This window comes from Crinia signifera, chromosome 3, assembly GCF_055691185.1.
Source record: "Crinia signifera chromosome 3, ASM5569118v1, whole genome shotgun sequence".
Classification (NCBI taxonomy): Eukaryota; Metazoa; Chordata; class Amphibia; order Anura; family Myobatrachidae; genus Crinia; species Crinia signifera.
In genome coordinates, this window is record NC_139219.1 from 204,396,022 (window position 1) to 204,418,590 (window position 22,569).

At 42.5% G+C, this 22,569-nt stretch overlaps 1 protein-coding gene across 6 annotated transcripts in view; it reads right to left on the reverse strand.

Annotated features, from left to right (window-relative positions):
- Positions 1-3,427: 3,427 nt before the first annotated feature.
- The window catches only part of PRIM2 (DNA primase subunit 2), a 114,988-nt gene continuing 95,846 nt past the window's right edge, over positions 3,428-22,569 (reverse strand). For all 6 annotated transcript variants that reach the window (XM_083177279.1, XM_083177275.1, XM_083177274.1 and 3 more), the window contains 2 exons: positions 9,711-9,779; positions 3,428-3,796 (listed from right to left, as the gene is read on the reverse strand). In XM_083177279.1, coding sequence (XP_083033405.1) covers positions 3,572-3,796; positions 9,711-9,779 — 294 coding nt within the window. In that variant the 3' untranslated portion in view covers positions 3,428-3,571. The remainder of the gene's footprint in view (positions 3,797-9,710; positions 9,780-22,569) is intronic.

Consider the following 22,569-nt stretch of genomic DNA (forward strand, 5'->3'; position numbering starts at 1 on the left):
CAACCTACAAATTAAATCCACTTAGGGTAAATGGGGGTTCTCCACATTAGGAGATTTGTATAATGGGATTGTCCTTAAATCATTTCAGGAGCTCCGCTGACTTTTCTATACCATATTGCTTTCATTACAGGTTTCTCTAATTGATGCAAGCCCTTAGCATGCAGTTTCAGGATGCTCCCCCAATAATCACAGATTCTCCAGTTAAGGCCCTTGTGTTGGAAACTCTGTGTAATCACTTAGTATCTAACCTATACTCTAATATTCAGCTTTCAGTGCACTCTAGTAACCTACCCCTAATTAAGGCTAAGTGGGAGCCTGATCAAGGATCCATCGCAGATGACACTTGGGAATTAGTCATAGCCAGTCCCCGCATTAGTACCCGGACTGCTAGATTTCAGCAAAACCAATTTCTTATAGTCCACAAAATACTGTATATTATATGCCTGAGTTTGTTTCGCATGGGAAGCATTACTACGCTACACTGCCCTAAATGTGGAGCTCGTGAGGGTACCTTCTGGCATCTGATATGGTTGTGTCCCCATATAGAGGCTTTTTTTGACAGAGGGTATGGATATTATAAATACTGGTATCCCAAGGGATGTTCTGTCACCCATGGTTTGTCTCCTAGCTGCCCTAGATGAGGAAGTTATGGATGCATCGAGTAGACGGTATGTGATTGATCTCTGCACCCTGGCTAAAGTAGCTGTAGCAAGGACTTGGCTAGCCAGACATTTCCCCGACTACTGGCTCATGGATATCACTAGTTAATGACACGATCTCACACAAAAAATGTATGTATCTGGCCAGGAAAGCAGAGACCAATTTTTATGCAGTTTGGTCCAAATGGCTAGACTCCCCCTATGCACTCCCTAGAGTGTAACTGTCTTATTGCCTCACTTTGACCTTGTAACAATGTAGCTCATAGCCGGCCACCGCCACCTGTAGCACTTACATGTATACATATACTGTTTAACAATATGCAACATAACATGTCTGTTTATTTATATGCTCAAATGTCATGAGTACTATACATTTATGATAGCCGAGACAAAACACCACTTGATGTTTATGTTTTGATGCCATACTCTTCCTTTTCATTATGTAGAATTTTATTTACTGGTTTTATTTTCTTATTGTTATTTTGTTTGTGTGTGTTACAATTTGAATACTTTTAATTAAAAAGTATTGCATTAAAAAAAAAAATTCCAGAGCCCATGGCATGGTAATTTTAAACAAGACATGCAGAGTGTTGGTGATATAAGATTGTACATCATCCCAAAAGAGTTGCACTATGGTACAGAACCAAAGACAATGGGTAATGTCTGCATCTGGTGAAGAGCATTTGAAACCGTTGAAATTATCAGACATCCCAGTTAAATATCTCAATTTCGGGGTATAGTATGCCCTGTGCAGAATATTGTACTGCTTTTCAGCATGACGCAGAGACGAGCTGTTTATCGAGCCAAACTGTTAAGGAGCCCATACACGCTCCGTTCCTGCTCCGTCCCTTTTGTACTCTGATGCGCGCTCCCGCGCATCTCATCGTACAGTACAAAAAGTATGTGCTGCACATACTTTTTGTACTAGCTTTACATCGTAATGCATGCGATGCGATACGATGTGTACTTTAAAAGTACAAAACGGACGCCCAGAACGGAGCGTGTATGGGCTCCTTATGTCTGATTACATCCATAGTGCTAAGCCCTGGGGATGTGTCCTGCTATTTGGATAGCCCTGTAGGGTTCACTGTGCGGTCTATTTCCTTCCATGTCATTTTGGTCTTTTTTTTATTGAAATTAATAAAAAAAATAAAAAAAAAAGAATTCGAATGCATACCGAAAAATGAATGGTGGCAGCATGGGAAAGCAAAATACCATTCACTAACACATAAGACTCCCTTGTTCTTTTATTTATACAATGCACATATTCCGCAGCACTTTACAGAGAATATTTGCCCATGTGGAGCTTAAAATCTGTATTCCTTACCACGTGTACACACACACACACACATTCATTCATTCATTCCAGGGTTAATTTTGTTGGAAGCCAATTAATACCACATTGCATACTGCTAAATAAACTGGAAAGCATGGGATTAGATACTAAGATGGTTGAATGGATGAGATCTTGGTTGCAGGAAGGAAAAAAGAAAGTTGGCGTAAATGGGGTGCATTCAGAGGAGGGTAATGTTACAACTGGAGTACCCTAGGGATCTGTACTTGGACCAGTACTTTTTAATATCTATATTGCTGACATTGCAATTGGTATTAAAGGTAAAGTATGCCCTTTTGCAGATGACACAAAGGTATGCAAGAGGGTAGATACACCAGGAGGGATAAAACAATTAGTGATAGTCTAGGTCAGGGGTCCTCAAACTATTTTCCTCTGGGACCCCATCAGACAAAAATTATTATGGGACCCCAACAAGATACTGCAGAAGGTCATCACATCACATGTGCAGTCAGAACACAGCACATGCATGGCAGCATTGTGGAGGCGCAAAATTATGGGAGGAGTCTAAAATAAGACAATTCAACAGATTTTTCAGACTCTTTGAGTCCCTGACTGATTAGAAAAAAGTCATCAGCCTGATGGCCAGCAACATGGAGTCACAACCCCATGCTGAGAAGGTCAGGACCCACAGTTTGAGAACCGCTGATCTAGGTAGACTGGAGGAATAGTCAAGAGCATGGCAATTGCAGTTTAATGCCAGATGTAAAATCATGCAATTGGGTCTCAAAAGTCCAAAGGATAAATGATTGCTGCTTTAAAAAAAAAAAAAAAAGAAGGGAAACCTCTCCCAAAATCTCTCAGTTTCTAATTCTCACCACCTATTACATTTGGCCCTATTTTGTAAACTACTCAGGAGGAAAGATCTAGATGTCACTATTTCAGGTGACTTAAAGGCAGGAAGGCAATGTAACAAAGCAACGAGAAAGGCAAATCAGATGCTTGGTTGCATAGGGAGAGGAATTAGCAGCAGAAAGAAATAAGTAATAATGCCACTGTATTGGTCATTGGTACAATCTCATCTTGAAATCTATATCCAGTTCTGGAGGCCACATCTCCAAATGAATATAAATATTCTAGAGACGGTACAAATAAGGTAACTAATAAACTTATCAAGTTCTGTTCCACTTAGAACATGTCTGCTCATATGCATAAGATTGTGTCTGGACAACCAGTGGGAAATCTGGTAACCCACATGCACTCAATTATTAGCTGTTTGTTATAGCTTGTTATACTAATTATTTTATAAAATGCATGTTGATATGTTATTACAAAGTGGTGTCTCTTTCTGTGATTAAATGTACTGTATATGTGATTAAATATACTGTGTAGCACTTAAAATGAATCTGGTTACTCATCACTGTCATACTATCTGGCCAGGTCCTGGGTTAAAATGAATGTTCAAAAACAAGTGAAAAAAACAAATACAATGCACATCTTTATTTATCTTTAATGTATGATCATCTGAATGGTAGTTTACATAACCTTATTCAGCATTGCAGAATAATAAAACATCAATAACATAAAATGAGCAATGGAAATTCAGTAAATAACTGGAGATTCAGGATTCATTAAAAAACTGTTCCAGAACATCCATTTCTTCAGGTTGCGTGGTTGTGATTTGTGAAGCTGAGGATGAAGTAGTAGTTATCTGGCTTGCAGAGTTTGCAGGAGAACTTTCCACAGGTGTCTGCTCTTTCTTGATATCTCTGCCACCAGTAAGCAGTTTCTGACTTTCAGCAAAGTACTGATTTGGATGATTCAATGAAAACCCGCAATCATCAACCTGTATTGAAACATTACCAAAATAACACTCTTTAGGACAATAGCAGTGATTATTAATTAACACTATAAAGCATCTATTTAAATAAAAGATACACAGGGATAATTAGCTGCCCGTACAATACATAATTAAATGAGGACCAATTCTACAATGTATATAATTATTTTTTTTACATGGATGGTTAATATTTTGCCTTGAAAAATAAAAATTCCTCCTGTTCTAATAAAAAAGATTTGAGGGATCGATATATACTGTATGTATATATATATATATATATATATATATGCCTAATTAACACATTCAGAGTACTCAGACATACTCTATTGTACTCACAGTACCAATTATTTGTTCAATGTGTGCTAGAAATGTTTGCTTGCAGCTTTATTACATGGCAGCCTTCCATTTCTGGCTTGTGCAATACCATCATCATTGATTACAGCACTTTAAAAAAAAAAAAAAAATAAAAAAAAAAAAATATATATATATATATATATATACATATACACACACACACACACACACACACACACACACACACACACACACACACACACACACACATATATATATATATACACACGAGTCCAATCCTGCCGGCACGGTTATATCCACAACTTGCCCCGGTGCCATAAATATATTCATGCAGCAACTCCAAAGAATGAAGGCACTCGGGAAACAGCAGTATAAAGTATAACACAAATGTGTATTGAATGAGCTTTCGGGGTTTGACCCCCTCCCTCAGAACACGACTACAGCCCTGTACTACAGGCTGTAGTCGTGTTCTGAGGAAGGGGGTCAAACCCCGAAAGCTCATTCAATACACGTTTGTGTTATACTTTATACCAGAGGTTCCCAAACTTTTTTAATCACGGCACCCTAGAGTATCAGAATATTTTTCAGGGCACCCCTAGGCCAAAGTTTGTTACCAAGAATAATAATAATAAAAAATTAATGAAATAAGTTGTGCTTAAATGTCATCCTTAGGTCCAGTTATGTGGTGAGGAACACGATTCACTTTTGTTTCCCCGCATATTTTATAATTGGAATCCCCAAGCACTGATTTCGCCTGTTTCATTGGCCATGAATAATTTGAATTGGTTCTGGACCACCAACCTGAGGCACCCCTGCATGTGCTCCGAGGCACCCCAGGGAGCCTAGGCGCACAGTTTGGGAACCACTGCTTTATACTGCTGTTTCCCGAGTGCCTTCATTCTATCCTACACTTTCCATATGTACTCAAAAGGCTTGTGTGTCCCACCTTGCAGGTGTTAGTGAGCCCCATATCTTCTACTTTTGAGAAACAACCCTGTGTCAACTCTAATGATTTATAGTTTAAGACTATGTACAGATGTGTCCTCATTAGGGATGCCAATCCAGATGTTTTTGTTTTTTTTTCAATCCCGGGAATCATGATTAAAAACTCCTCAATCCCTTGTTCCAGGGACTGACCCCTCACTAATAGAAAAAATTGCCCCTGTCCTGCACATTTACTCACTCTGTCGGGACCGGGATGGCAGTGCTCCCAGGAGCTGGGAGGCAGCACTTCTGGAGCGGTGGTGCTGCCGGTGGGCTGTGCAGTGTGACCTCTGACCATGTCACAGAGCGTGGGGGAAGCCAGCCAGCATCTAAGATGATGCTGCCCGGAATAAGACTACGCATGCAAAACTCCAATCACGGGATTAAAATCCCAGCAATTTTAGGACCAAATCCCAGGATCCCAATATTGGCCAACCTCATACATTCAGCCTCAACTTGCCATGCAGAGCAAGATGCCTGATAAGAGTGAGCCACTAGGTCCTGTGCAACTCTGCATATGCCGGATGTGTTTTTATGGAAAAGCATCTTCGTCGCAATGCGATTAGGACTCATAGTACTGAGTAATATGGTAGATGACACTTGTATATTGTGTGACTGTCTGTACCCAAAGCAGAACAGAACTTATATTGGTAAAAAGCTGCAGCTGCCTCATTGTAGCATTTCATATACAAATTCAGAGACAGATTTGTAATCAGCACAGCCTCCTTGCTTGTTCTAGTCATGGTGTGATTAATATACCTTTTCGGCAAGAGAAGCAAAAAAGCCACCTGACGCTAGAACAGGCGTTCCCAACCACGGTCCTCAAGGCACACCAACAGTGCAGGTTTTAGTGATATCCAGGCTTGAGCACAGGTGAGTTAATTAGTACCTGAGTGATTCTGATTAAACCATCTGTGCTGAAGCCTGGATATCACAAAAACCGGTACTTATGAGTTATCTGGGCGCCCGATTTCTAAATCGGGTCGGATCGGGCACATCGCATCGCATGCGACCATCGGATGCGATGCGATGACCCGATTTTTCCATAGGAATCAATGTTAAAATGGACTGAGTCCATTTTAACATGGAATTCAATGGGAAAAAGGGGTCCTTTTCATACCCCTACTATCCAAGTGGGCATGGAGTTGGATATAAACCTGTGGCGAGCGTAGCGAGCCTCCGAGCCCGAAGCGTGGCGAGCGTAGCGAGCCCCGCGAGGGGACACAGAATACCGTCCCCTCGCGGGGCTCGCTTCGCTCGCCACGCTTCGCTCGCCACGCTTCGGGCTCGGTGGCTCGCTACGCTCGCCACAGGTTTATATCCAACTCCATGCCCACTTGGATAGTAGGGGTATGAAAAGGACCCCTTTTTTTTCCATTGAATTCCATGTTAAAATGGACTCCGTCAATTTTAACATTGATTCCTATGGAAAAATCGGGTCATCGCATCCGATGGTCGCATGCGATGCGATGCGATATCGCATCGCATGGCATCTGATTGTATGCCTTAACTTAAGGCATACAATCAAAAAATCGGGCGCCCAGATAACTCATAAGTACCCAAAAACCTGTACTGTTGGTGTGCCTTGAGGACCATGGTTGGGAATGCCTGTGCTAGAAGATTCTCATATGATCTGACATGACTAGAAGATCTGTAGTAGGCACATACAGTATATAATAAGCATCTAGAAGCTAAAATGAAAGCAAATATATAACATTTATATTAACACATTATAAAACAATTCTAGGTACATTATAAATTATTATACTACACTTTAATACAGTCACTCTAAAACCATTCATTTATTGACAGAATTTGTTATATTAAATTGTAATATTGTTACTGATGCTATCTTTCAAGTCTTAGGGATTCTACACTTTAGGAACAATGACCTTCTCAAACAAAAGTTTCAAGTTTCAGGCAAAGTTAAAGTGGTTTTGAGCAATTAATGCTCTGACTGAAACACTTAAGAATTTCTTTTGGGTCTAATTAAGTGGTTTAGAAAAGCCAGCTGATGAGACGGTTCATGTTACTAATGTCACAATTCACAATGCTTTGTGGTTACCAGTATTAATGAACAGAAAGAGTTATTTAGGATTAGAGGGCACTTTTGTATGGCTTCTAAAATTCAAATTAGAAACAATTTGATACTCTATTGCAGCTCTAGTGCAAAAGAAAAGTCCTGCGCACCACCAAAATGACCTAATATCGATAAATTTTACTTAATTATTAATATTCTAAGTCGGCCAGAATTATCTCAAAATTAGGTACTGCTGCTCTATTTGGGATTGCTCATAGTCCCAAAGAAGAAAGAGAAAAACATAGAAAAATATAGAGCTGCGCACCCAACTTGGATATAAATATAACAATTTATTACAGTTACATACATACAATACAAAATTAAAAATAAAAAATAAAAAATAAGTATAAAAATTATACAGTAAAAACACACACAAAATATGAAAAATTGGGAAAAGGTGGATTATACAACCGGTTGCATTCACTGTAATCCAGTCCTGGTATTATTACGTAAAGTCAGGTTAGTACTGTTAAAATTAGCAGTGTTAGTGACAGTCACTATGCATTCCTGGGTTTTTCATAGTAATGTTAGGTTTTTGTTAGACTGCGGTATACTAGTAATTAGATGGAGTTTTACTAGCTTAATTGGTCTGGCCAGACAATATGGGTACCTTACAGACGACCTGATACTGCTTTCTCCAGTTCTCCCAGTTGATGGCGCTGATTAGCCAAGGTTACAACTTTATCCGGAGTAAGGATAATTTCAGGTAAGCTGGTCTCAGTAAATTCGATGGTACCGCTTCTCTTAAGTGTATTGCCTTGTGCTCTAACGCGTTTCCCCGCCTTTGAATTGTCAGCGGCTTCCTCAGAGAGTCTGCAAGTGGCACTTGCAGACTCTCTGAGGAAGCCGCTGACAATTCAAAGGCGGGGAAACGCGTTAGAGCACAAGGCAATACACTTAAGAGAAGCGGTACCATCGAATTTACTGAGACCAGCTTACCTGAAATTATCCTTACTCCGGATAAAGTTGTAACCTTGGCTAATCAGCGCCATCAACTGGGAGAACTGGAGAAAGCAGTATCAGGTCGTCTGTAAGGTACCCATATTGTCTGGCCAGACCAATTAAGCTAGTAAAACTCCATCTAATTACTAGTATACCGCAGTCTAACAAAAACCTAACATTACTATGAAAAACCCAGGAATGCATAGTGACTGTCACTAACACTGCTAATTTTAACAGTACTAACCTGACTTTACGTAATAATACCAGGACTGGATTACAGTGAATGCAACCGGTTGTATAATCCACCTTTTCCCAATTTTTCATATTTTGTGTGTATTTTTACTGTATAATTTTTATACTTATTTTTTATTTTGTATTGTATGTATGTAACTGTAATAAATTGTTATATTTATATCCAAGTTGGGTGCGCAGCTCTATATTTTTCTATGTTTTTCTATTGCAGCTCTGACCTTCTCATAGATCTCTAGCCTTAAAACAACATGTACTAAAGTTATCAATATTTTAATTACATAAAAATAATAGGAATTTTATGTTCAAATTACAAAAAAAAAAAAAAAAGGAGTAGGCTCATAAACCTTGAACAATATATGTCCATCTAGCCCATGGGTCTTCAACCGGGATGCAGTTACAATCCCGGCGGTCGGGATCCCGGCGTTCAGAATCCCGACGCCGGAATCCCGACCGCCGAAATGCCGACACTTTCTCCCTCCGTGGGTATCCACGACACCCCTGAAGGGAGAATAAATTAGTGTGCCGAGCGTAGCGAGGCACCGGGCCCGCTGCGTGGCGAGCCCGCAAAGGGGGGGGGGGGGGGGCGATCCGCGTCCCCCCCTTGTCGGCATTTCGGCTGTCGGGATTCCGGTGTCGGGATTCTGAACGCCGGGATCCCGACCGCCGGGATTCAATACTGAATCCCTTCAACCTGTGGCCCTCCAGATGTTGTGAAACTACATGTTCCAACATGCATTGCCACATTTTTTCCTATAAGAGCATGCCAAAAAACCTCAGGGCATTCTGGGACATGTAGTTCCACAACATCTGGAGGGCCACAGGTTGAAGACCTGTGGTCTAGCCTATTTCATGTTAAAACAATCCAAGTCGTGCTACTCGATAGCACTGGGAATCTTTTGTGCGACTTTTTCCATTAAAATGTTCCATTAATTCCATTAAATCTTAGTCATAGAACAAATCAAACAAAATACACAAGCAGCTTTTGCTGATTAAAATATGCCGCTTACCTATTTTCTGTGCGTGACTGACTGGCTGTATCTGTGTATGAAATGACTATTTGTTATGCAGAATGCTCCATTTCTTCTGCATATACAGCAGCAAGCACACAGAGTATAGGCATGCCGCATATCATTTAAAATCAGCAGAAGATGCTTGTGCGCTATATTTGCTCCAAGAAACATTATAATTTTTTTGGGGCAAATAAAGACAATTTCTTATTATTACTTTCAAAAATGGCAAAAACATTTATGCTTTTTTACTTTCCATAACTTACAGTCTGGTAAAGTATGGATTAACACTGGTAGCGTTAAACAAATGAACTATACATGCATAAAACCAATAACTCACATTGTGCGTCAGCTCAAAATACTTCTGGCATGCCAACTGGCAATGCATACCCTTTACCAGGTCCAAAACCTGAAACAAACAGGAATCGATGTGTAAATGAAGGTCAGGGAATTATAAACATCAACTATTTAAGAAGATCAAAACAAATAATTAAAAGGACATTTAGAATACAATAATATTGAACAAAATACAGCAAAACTAGAATTAAATTAACTATACAGAGTGGTTATTGCTTCCTATTTTAATTCTAAGGCTTGGGGTGTAGTCATATTACCATCTAATCATCTGTACAGTTATTTCAACTTTTGAAGGTAGATTTATTGTTGCAGATGTATGAATTGATAATGTACGATATGTATTGTGAAATGTATACACCCCCAATGTTTATATGTAGGACCTCAGGTAGTGCCCAAACTGCTCAGGTCTTAAGATCGTTTTATGTAACTACCATATATACTCGCGTATAAGCCTACTTTTTCAGAACATTTTTTATGCTGAAAAAGCCCCCCCCCCCCCCCTCGGCTTATACTCGAGTAAGGGTCCCACTTGAATCATTAAGTTTTCCCAGTTTTTTTGTTGTAAAATTAGGTGCCTCGGCTTATATTTGGGTCGACTTATACTCGAGTATATACGGTATGTATTCATGTCCAAGTCTAGAAATAGATGCTAAATAATCTTTTCGGAGTAATGTTCAGCTTCCCAGATGGACCTCAGAAATGGCATCTGCTTCATATGCACCAGTAACATGCACTGACGTGCAAACGGTTATCCAATCTCGAAAGTGTAATAAAGCCCCAGGCCCAAATGGGTTTGCTGCAGAGTTTTATAAAATTCTATTGAAACAACTTCTGGGAAATCTTACAGATGTTTATAATGGTGTGTACAAATGGTGAGATTCCCTTGCTATTCGACTTAAGATTTGATTGCTTGCCAATCTTTGCTAACTGTACTATTTAGATTCAATTCATGCTATCCACATTCAATTTGCATTATAGTCTTTGTTGCCCTATCCATTTCGCTATTCGATATGTGCTAAATGGGAGCACGCATCGGCATCACATCGGGATCGAAAGCTTAAAAACCTGTTCGATCACCATGCAATGTACATGCGATCCTATAGTCCAGTGGTTCCCAAACTGTGTGCCGTGGCTCCCTGAGGTGCCGTAAGACACATGCAGGGGGGCCTCGGGTTGGTGGTACAAGACCAACTAAAACTATTTATGGTCAATTATTTATGGACAAACCCAGTTCTGGTAACTGCCAATCATAAAATATGTGTACAAACAGAACCCTTAACAATATAACTGAACCTAAGGATCACATATAAACACAATTCACTTAATTGTATTTTTTTTGCGACTTTTTTTTTGGCCTAGGGGTGCCGTGAAAAAACATTTGAACTCTAGGGTGCCGTGATTCAAAATAGATTGGGATCCCCTGCCATAGTCAAAAGCTAATGATAAATCTCACCATGTGCACACACCATAACACCCTTCTGGTACAACGTACACTACCTCAGTATTTTAACTCAGCCTAGTGATGCCAAAGCGGCTTGCCAAAGACATGCTTCTGTTTATCCCTGATCTGGACAATTAAATGCCATGTATATATTAAACCATCTCAATATATGAGGCCTTTGTAGGCTAGAAAATTAATTCACATAAATCTGAAAACTTACCAATAGGTGACACTCATGTCCATGCAGATTTTATTCAGAAAAATACAAAAATTTAAATATGAAACTGCTGCCTTGAAGTATCTAGGGAAACACCTCCCTTCTAGATTGCAATATTTATATAAAAATAACTTCTCCCAGTTGCTAAAGTCTATAGTTACATAGCCCGCGGATTTAAATAATTTGCTTCTGTCCTTGTTGGTTAGAACGGCAGCATTAAAAGTGTTATATTTTCCAAATGATCATACGCAACACAGATGATACCTCAGCTATTGTTCAAAGCGGATATTACACTTTGCCACTCTACCTTTTCTAAAAAGATTTTACGGTGGGGCAAAAAATCTAGACTAAGTATTTGCAGCATACTGGAGGTGGGTTGGCTTTACCGGATATTGGATCATGCATGCTGTGTTTTTTTAGGTACATATCAGATTGGCTACTGTTGAGATCTATAAATACCAATTTATTGATAGAAGAATCTCCTTATACCTTTAGCGCATTGTTACATTCTCTTCAGAAATACTTGTTTAAGATTGCAAAATCTAATATGCTTTTGATAGACATATATCTTTCCTAGGTACAGATTCATAACATTTTATCTAGTACTTTTACCTCAACTAAATGTATTTCTATTTGCGGAACCCAAATTTTCCTACTGCTTTTTACAATATTTTATTTAGAGATTGGAGGCAAAAAGGCATCCTAGCAATCAAAGACATATTTAACCCTGGTGGTGCCCTCCTTTTCTTTTGAAATGTTGGAAGAAAAATTTGATTGATTTATATATTCTTGCTACTCAGACATTATAGATCTTCTTTGTCTCCCCCTATATTCCTTTGTTATTAAAGACAATGTTGTATTATCCTTATTGTGGCTGATTGCGTTGGTGCTACATTTATTTATTATTTAGTAACAGTTTCTTATATAGCGCACACATATTCAACACATAAGAAGTACCCGGAATAAACCCACACAAACACGGGGGGAATATACAAACTCTGCACAGTTAGGGCCATGGTGGGTATCGAACCCATGACCTCAGTGCTGTGAGGCAGTAATGCTAACCATTACACTGTCCGCAATGCCCACATAAAACAAAATACCTTTACTAAATAATTTACTACTGATCAACAAAAATTGTGTCTCCTTTTGAATAATATATGGTCCAAAGATTTCCCTGAGAAAACATTTTCTCCAATTTCACGGACACCTATGGAACACATTTTAAAAATGTCTTAATTCAGCCACACTATAAAAGGTTCACTCCCACACCATTCATAGGGAATATATAGCACAGGGTCAACGTATACACATTAAACATGTGTATAAGGAATAAGGAAATAAGGAATAAGGAAATTGCCACAAATGTAATGCTCAAAGAGCACTTTTTGTTCACTATTTTTGGGATTGCCCGATATAAGAATTTGTTCCAAAATAGTCTTATTTATTAAGAATACCTTTAAAATAGACACATTTAGACCCCAAAGCCCTTCTATGCACAGACTTCAGTTCCAAAAATCTGGAACACACCTCAAAACATCTAATCCCAGTTTAAACAATAGTAACAATTGCTTCCATTGGAAGCAGTTAACCTTTTTTTTTTTAAATACTATGTATTTTGAGAGACAATCAATATTGCCAGAAGAAGAAAAAGGAGGAGTGGTTTGTTTTTATAGAGAGTGGGGTGTCTTTATTGAGTCTCTAGATGTACGTTGTTCAACCTAAGTGTCATGGCACGCTGGTGTGACATGGGCAAAACTCAAGTGTGCTGCCAGAGCCACAAATGCCTGATCCAGTGTACAATCACCACCCCCAGTTCATCTATTCATTTTGGGCATCACTGGTCACTTCCTGCTTCAGTGCTGTGTCTTGGTAGATGACAGTGCTGCCGTCAGTGGTCCAGATCTGGCCACTGGTCTCTCCTTTACCTGTCATCCTCTAATCATAACTGGTTGATGGCGGCTGCTGTTGCTCCCTCTTTCACAACACTGGTGACAGTCCGTTTGTCCTGGTTCAAAGGTTCGTTGCTAGGGGACATGTTGACTGTCTAGCAGAGTTTACAGAAGAAAGGTCACATGAAGCAAAGTGAGAAACTGCTCAGGTGCCCTGCTGCTACACTGTCTGCACTAGCTCCCTAAGCAGCATGACAGTAACTTGTAGGGTCATCACAAGGGCATATTCAACTCTACACAGTGGGGCACTCCACGCTGAAAACAGTTGTCATTTGCATAAGGTCTTTCATGTGTTGTGTTATGCATACAGTTGAGCCTGTTATAGACTCTGTACTGTACTTTACAGGGGGCCAATGTGTTTTATTTTTGTGTGCTATGGAGGACAGTGTGAATGATTATTTTATTTTGTGAGGTGCAAAGTATTTTTTTTTTCCTGTGGAGACCAATGTGTGTGTGTTTATTTCCACATGGGGGACAGGTGGTGTGCCTTGGAAAATTTTGTTTGGTATGCTGTATTATCTCATTTCAAGCTATTCTTCCCCGCTCCTCTTTTTAAAGTATTGTATTTAATTTTTCCCCTGCCTTGTCTTGTGATCGCCAACATAGTTTGGTATCATGTGTTAGTTGGGATTGAGTATGTCAGGAAAACTACAGTATGGTCGAACTATATTTAATTGAAGACCAATTTGGCTTAAATGATTGCGATATAACTGCAGTAAATCTCAAACTCGAATATTTTCCCAATATGTTAATGAAGACCTGTATGACATATAGATTTTATATAGGCCAGACATGTATATTGTCCCCGATATACATTCACTTTTTTCGCAATTTACGTGCTGTAATCCTTTTAGAAATTCAATAAAATGTATTTACAAAAGTAACTATACATAAAAATATAGAAAGTATCTAGTAAGTCTCACATTTCCAAATGGATGGGCAGTAGACAGATTTATACTATTAGGAATGTTATGCTGAGCAGTGACCCTCTAGTATAGCTATACATGAAAACAATGAGCTTTAACCACTTTTATAGAATAACTATTTATTAAGGCACCATGAAACTCAACACTGCTATGTAATCAGATTTTTTCACCAATGTTTCAGTTAGGTGAACACAGCTCTACAAGAGTTCCATTTTGAACATCTGTTAAAATGACAACCTTTTAAAAAATACAATTTGCTCCTTAATATTATTTTATGTAATCTCTTCAGAGTTGAATGCTCTCCAATTCTTATCAACAAAATGCAATGCTGGTTGACCTTTATAGTGGATAGACAACATCCCTTCCTAAATCCCATATAACAATCAAAATAAGTCCTTTGCCAGCTTATCAAATACTGGAAATTGCTGCTATGAAGAGATAACCTAGAAGAGTACACAATTGAAGTAAGGTGACATTTTACCCCTCCTTTCTAGAGCCATGCTTTTCCATGTCAGACACAGCAACTGAGTAAGCCTAAAATCCCTGCTGTCCACATTGTTAGATGCTGCCTTACAGCTATTGAAGGCTAAAGAAATAAATTGCATTTACTGAATGGATTAAATCCTGAGAAACTACTAGAAAGTGCTAACTATATGGATTACCCCATTATAACCATAGAAATTCTATTACTGTTTTTATGTTAGAATTTTTCATGCTGCAATACATAGAATCCATATTTTTAAACCACCATTCGTTATATAAACAGAACTTTTCTGCATTTATTAAGTAGCAACCTCTATATTGCCTTTTCATTGGGCTTGCAACTATCCCTTCACTAAACATTAACAATAAGTAGTATTTTTTAATCCATCTGTTCGCATTGGTGTGGTAAAAGTTATAAAAGCCATTGTAAAATATTTTAAGTGTTACTGATGCTGCTTTCACATTGCCTAAACGTTTGAGACCCGGGAATTTTGAAACGGTATTTAAAATGGTATATTACCGATTTAAACCCCTTTCACACCGCACATAAATACCGGGTCTCAAGCAGGTTTGCAGTGTGAAAGTAGGACAGACAGTATCTATAAGACAGCGTTGCGCATATGTAATGAGCGGCTCATTACATATGCACTGTCTGAGTCCTATATACCGGTTCAGAGCCGTTCACACTGCATAAAAAACGGCCCTGAACCGCGTAGGACTCTGCTTTTTACCCGTTTGCAAATACAGTACCGGTTATTTGTAAAAGGTAAATGTAGACTGGTGCTTTCATACTGCAGCTCTAACCATTTTAAAAGGCTTAAAAAATCGGCAATATACCGGTTAAGAGCTGCAGTGTGAAAGGGGTATGAAAGGGACATTTACTAACAAAATAATATTAATAATATGTATTAGCCGGGGCGCCCATTACGTAGTTTGCGTAGTGATGTATTGAGAATACTACTATGCTGGCTACGTAACTTACGCAAATTACGTAACTGGAGCTGTGCTAATACATAAAGGATTATATCCCCACTATCCACATCATACCCCCAGTGTCCACATGGGCGTGGAGGTAATTTTAGAAAAAGTGTGACAAGCGCAGCGAGCCCAAAACGCAGTCACTCGCCACGCTTCGGGCATGGTGGCTCACTGCACTCGCTACACTTTCTAAAATTAACTCCACACCCAAGTGGACACTGGGGGTATGACGTGGATAGTGGGCATATGATTGTGTTAGTGGGTGTTGTGTGTGTGTAGTGTGCATTATACTTACCATCCACGATGTCCCCAGCGCCTCCGCCACTTGGCTCCCCGCATGACAGCCACCATGACACTCCTCCGCAGCGGCACCAATGTACGCTATTATTGTAGTGCCGCTGGTGGCGCTGGGAAACCATGTAAAGCTCCCCCAGCGGTAACTACTCTGAATGGCGTCCATTGCTGCAACGCCGCCTGGATGTAACCCCCCCGCCCAGCCGCCACTCGATCACCGCCGCCCACCCTGCCACCCTTCACCCGGGCCGCTGTAAGTTAACCGCCGCCCGGCAATGGCTACGCTGACAACCTAGCCAAAGCTACATTGTCAGTGTAGTGTAGCCGGGCGCCCGGCTAATACATAAGTACCAATAATAATAATGTACATTATGGTGCCCACACATGGTGCGATTCTCTGATGTATCGCTTGTAGTTGAAATCACACAGTGTTTCTTTTGGCTTGTGATGTGCGTTTCCACGTAGTTCATATCGAAAATGTTTACAACACAATGCAGTTAGGATGTACAAGACGACTGCACTGACTAATTTCATATGTAACACGTTTATATCTCTGTGAAACAGAGTCTCTGAATCTGTATATTAGCTGCTATAATATAGCAGCTGCAGCTTTTTTCCCTCAATACAAGCTCCGCTGTGCTCTGTACACAGGGGGTTATTCAAGTTTGTTCGGTCCTGCGTGCATTTGCATTCGCACGCAGCACCGATGTTGCGCGTCTGCCGATGCGGGTTTCTGCACATGTGCAGACATATGGTGCGTGCACCCACGGTTCGCCTGGTGTACGCACCCATGACGGCGTGTGTGTGTGGGGGGGGGGCGGAGAAGGGCCTCATTACCATATGAGAACACCTGGCATTCCATGGCCGTTCCCATGAGAACCCTGGGCGTTCTCATGGTAATGAGGCCGTGATGCAGGAGCTGGGGGCGGGCAGATGACATCACCGGATGTTAACTGCCCTCCCATATCTGTGCCAGCGTGCACGCATATGTAAGTGACTTAAAAGTCACTTATATATGCGTGTACCTTCCACATCTTTCGATGGTCACCGACCATCAAAAGATGTGGGAGATTACCTGCAGGCATACGAATGGATGTTTATGCTACATATACATTCGCAGCCTGTGCGGGCGAACCCACGCTGCGAGGGTGAGGGTGGGGGGATGTTCATTCACTGGGCGGGGTTTGGTGGATTTGCAAGGCTGCAAATTCGCCTTGCGAATCAACCAGAATAACCCCCATAGATTCAGTCACACACAATATACTGTAGCGTTACATATCAAATTACTCAGTAGTAGCCTTATGCGTCCTGATCTCATTGCATTGCAACTTAAACACATTTTCAGCAAAGAAAACACTCAACACTCTAGTAGAGCTGCACAGAACCTGGCAGATGACATGCCAGGCATCTTCTGATAGTTTCTTTAATTCTAATTGTGTAACAATGTGCCCCGGTGCTGGGATAGCTTCCCTGCTCCCAGCACCAGAGCAGTGCAGGCACAGGGAGAGTGAGCTGTGCCCTCCCCAGGGCACGGCTCCCCCCAGCGCGGGGATCAGCTGTCTAATCCCTGCACCTATGGTGCGGGCAGCGAAGCGTCGCCAGCGTGGACGGAGCGGGGCTTTGAATTTGGCGCCGCTACGGCTGCCAATCCAAAGTGCCGCTCACGGCAGTTTGAATTCCCCGATATTCGCGAGCCAATCACGGCTTCCGAACCGGCGGCCAACAGGAGACTGCCGTGGCGAGCCAATCAGCGCTTGCCGCGCCATACTCGGCCCCGCCCCCAGCATCTGAGGTCAGATGCCGCCAGGAGGCGGAAGAAGACAGTCCGTCGGCGGAGGCGCTCAAGAAGACAGGAGACGCCGCTGGAGGAAGAGGACGGCGGCGATGAGGAGAACAGCTCCGGCGGCCGCAGAAGAGGCCAGAAGACGCCGGAGTCAAAAAAGAAGATCTCTGGCGCCTTCTGCAGGAAGAAGAGAAGCGGTGCCGCCGCTGGCCAGGACAGGCCAGCGGCAGAAGAAGATGGCGGCCAGACCTGGAGAGGCCAGAAGGGATGGAAAGCACTAGAGCTGACGAAGCTCCCTCCCGCGGCCTCTCCCAAAATCAGGTAGTTGGCCCCCAGGCCCCCTACCCTAGACCACCAGGTGTTCGGGCAGTAGGCCTGCAGGCACAGTTAGGCCTCCTTGGCCTGTGGGCACTGTAGTCGTGCCCTCCCAGCCCGTGGGCATAATTAGTAACTTTCTTCTGGCTCATTGTCTGTAAGTTGGGCCCTCTCCAGGCTCGGGGCCACTATTAGTCGGGCACTAGGCCCATGGGTAAATTAGGTGGGCCCTCCTGGCCCAAAGCCCCATGTAGGTCGGGCACTAGACCCGAGACATAATAGCCAGGCGTAAGGCCCGAGGCCCCTGTAGGACGGACGGGCTCTTGGCCCGGGACTATATTTTCAGGCACTAGGCCTGTGTGCATTATAAGGCGTTAGTCCTTGAGTTACTTACTGGAAGGTGGACAGGCTGTCTGGCTGCCACCTTCCCAGGAATATCCAACAGAGAGGGTGTAGTTTACCGTGGGCGGTTGGGGTTGAGAGGTGGACTTGCTGTGCAGCAGTCCCCTCGCTAGGCCCCAAGTAGGAAACGGGAATATTTCGAGTGTGTAAGCTGGCCAGCTCTAGTCAGGAAGGGAGTAGTGACACCTGAGAATAGGCAGAAGTTTACAGAGACTGTTTGTGTTTATACTGTATTGTATGTTGTTTTCCGTGCAGGGCATTCCCGTGTGAAGAATAGTTAGTACTGCTAGTTTGTGTCATACCACACACACAGTCAGTTTGAGGGCTATGTGATATAGTTACACAGTTATGTGCCACACTAGTAAGCATTAGGCCCTGCATGGCGTTGTTTTGCATCATTGCTTCCTTACAGGGACCTGTAAGGGACGTTTTGGAGAAGGTACAAGATTGACGACGGTGAGTGTCAACTTGTCTGTCCATCTGTGTGTGTTTGTTCCTGCCTATCTCCCTTGCTCAATTCAGGGCCCACATGGACCTTGCACCTCCGTGCAAGGTCAAGGCCTCACCTAGGTGCGCGAGTGCCCATAGGTGACTGCGGGTCTGAGGCCGTGCGCCGATGATGTTGTTTCCCGAAGCGTGCCTCCGTAGAGACGTCGCAGGACGGAGGGCACATCGGTCTGTGCGAAGGAAGGAACCTACTCACCACATCTCCTTCCTCCTAGGTGTTCCTGTCCGGGTGCCGGAGATTTCCAGGACCGTGGTTTGTCACGGCCTGAAGGTGAGAGGGTGCGGCACCAGGTAAGTGGTCAGGTTACACCTGCACTGCAGCAGGCACCACACCGTACCGCCCACAACACCCCCCTCACACTTGCACTACTAAGCTCCTGACCCACCTGACATAGGGGGAAATTTACTAATGGGTGCTAATTAAATAAGTAGATTCTGATTGGTTGCCCATAGCAACATCACATGTGAAGCAGAATACACATCTTCGTAAATTTCCACCATAATGTCCACCACCATCACCTTGCCCATTTCCTTCTACTTGGACTCTAGGATGCATCTTGCCTTATGCACTGTTTAAGTTGTGTACACACAATGCGATTTTGGCTTACGATTTTCACTAGTCAAAATCGTATAGACAGAATGGTATAGTCAGTTAACCAATTTGTACAGTGTTAACCCTGCCCCATGAGGTTGGTATTGAAAGTATAGATAGACAGTGTAGGCAAGACAATTTTGAAGTCTATATGTACAGTGTAATTGGCTATGGGCCAAATAGCACAGTCAAAATCACAAGTGAATATAATCAGAATTGTAATTGAAAATAGTCAATCTCAGTCAAAATCGTCTATGATACAGAACCGCACAGGTTTGCAGATGTTCTACCCTATCCAGGTTTACCAGTACCAGGTTGATTTCAGTACTGTTCAACAAGCTCTTGACAATATTTGGAGATCAATATAAATACGCAATGCTAAAACAGTTCTCCATTTGCCAGTGATGCCATCAGTAACAGAAAATACGGTACTCTTTACCTAGAAGGGCGCCCATCGCGGGCATCACATGCACTAAAAAAATCGCATGCGATGCGACCGACGCGATGACCGCGATTTCCCATAGGGAACAATGTTAAATGTCCCAATTGACCCGATTTTCCATAGGGAACAATGTTAAATGGCTCACAGAGGCCAAATAGGCACCCTGAAGTGTGAAATGGCCCCCCCAATTGTTAACGCCACCCCACGATCAATGTCAACCCGAAGCGTGGCGAGCGCAGCACGTCCCCCGACCTTTTCATACCCCCACTATCCACGTCGGCGTGGAGTTGAAAATAGAAAGTGTGGCGAGCGCAGCGAGCCCCGCGAGGGGACGCAGACACCTTCACAGGTATACGCGTCCCCTCGCGGGCTTCACAGGTGTCCGCTGCGCTCGCCACACTTCGGGCCACACTTTCTATTCTCAACTCCACGCCGACGTGGATAGTGGGGGTATGAAAAGGTCGTAGGACGCGTACCGCCGCCCCTCGCGGGTTCGCTGCGCTCGCCACGCTTCGGGTTGACGTTGATCGTGGGGTGGCGTTAACAATTGGGGGGGCCATTTCACACTTCAGGGTGCATATTTGGCCTCTGTGGGCCATTTAACATTGTTCCCTATGGAAAATCGGGTCAATTGGGACATTTAACATTGTTCCCTATGGGAAATCGGGTCAATTGGGACATTTAACATTGTTCCCTATGGGAAATCGGGTCAATTGGGACATTTAACATTGTTCCCTATGGGAAATCGCGATCATCGCGTCGGTCACATTGCATTCGATTTTTTGGTCGCATGCGATTCGACCAACGCGATTTTTTTTCCTTGCGATGCCCACGATCAAAATCGTGGGCGCCCTTCTAGGTAAAGAGTACCGAAAATACATTTATAGGGTGTCCAGAACTTTTATGAGTAAAGTATAGTCACTTTGGCATGGATAGTAATTTCATAACAGGGAAGTGCTATAACAGAACCTTAAGGGGCATACACACTTAGAAAACATATTTAATGATATTGCTTATTTTGGCACTTCTAAGCAACATCATTCAAAATATCGCCAGTGTGTATCATTCAACCAGCGGCTCTGCCAAAATTGTTAACTATATCAACAGTGGCTCAAATCGTCCATTGTGTGTGGGTATTTAAGGTGTGTACACACTTGCCAATGTAATTAACTATATCACTCATTTTGGCCCTTCTGAACGATATCATTCATATATCGCCCAGCTTGACTGGTCGTTACCATGCATATCATTTAAAAAGTGGTCCAATGTGTATGCACTATGATACTAACAACCCCTCCCGCAGCCTAAATCTATTACGCACCCTGGGGATTTGTCAGCATTGTGACAGCCGGGAGTCCACTGTTGGGATCCTGACTACATCCACAAATACTGACACAAAAGAAAACATGTCTGACACAAAGTGAAAATTGATCTAGACCTTTATACAGTAAATGCTAAATTCTGCATGCATGTCGGAATGGTGCTAACATTTTAACATTTAAGATTAACACGATCACAAATGGAGAAAGATACACTAAAATATACAGATAGCGCCGGGCTTGTCTTTGCTGGGGATGGCGGAGGACTCGCCACCCGCCATCCCCCGCCCCGCGCCATCTGTATGTCGGAAGGGGACGCGCGTGCACGAGGTGCACGCGCGTCCCGTTCCGACGGTGCTTTTGCCCGGGTCCCCGCCGGTCCACACCGCCCCCCCGCAGCCCCCCGCAGCCCTGCCCGTCTCCCTGAAGCTAGAGACGGGCAGGACTGCACCCGCCGCGCCGCCTCGCCGCCCGGCTATTGAGACGCTCGTGCGTGGGAGACGCACGAGCGTCTCATTCAGCCAGAGCGCCAGATTGCTGGCGGATCGCCAGGGACACGGTCCTGGCGCTCCGCCAGCAATAATAAGGCCAGCTCCATCTGTAGTTAGACTGTATGATTCATTCAGATTACCTAGACAATGCTTACAAATACAGCATATAGACAATGCTTACAAATACAGCATATAGGAACACTCAGCATATACTGAGTGTTCCCAGATAGTTTAATCAGCCCAAAATGGTAGATTTAAGTAGTATTAACCACATTAGGTGCGGTCAGGCTGATTCCAAATCACAAAAAAAAGACATGTGACAACCCAGATGGTCTACCCTCCAGCATACTGCACTAAACTGCATTCAGATAGAATGATGGTGTCGCTTTACATTGATACAGTTCTTTGAACTTCAGCCAGAAGAGCAATACCTCCCGGTGACTATAAACACATGTATTCCTAGTAACTAAAGGAATAAGAAATCTCGAAATAATTCCTCAGCTGGTATGAACTGCTCTACTGCAGAACATAAATGACTAAATTATGATAATGGTAACAAAGTGCTTACGTGCAGTTAAAAACATACTGAGCCAACAATAGAACAACAGATAATAGTCTCCCACAAAACATAACAATGCTTATGGCTCCAAAGATTGTTAAAGTCCTAAGAATAGTGAGAGTCCGAAGTAAAAATTGACAG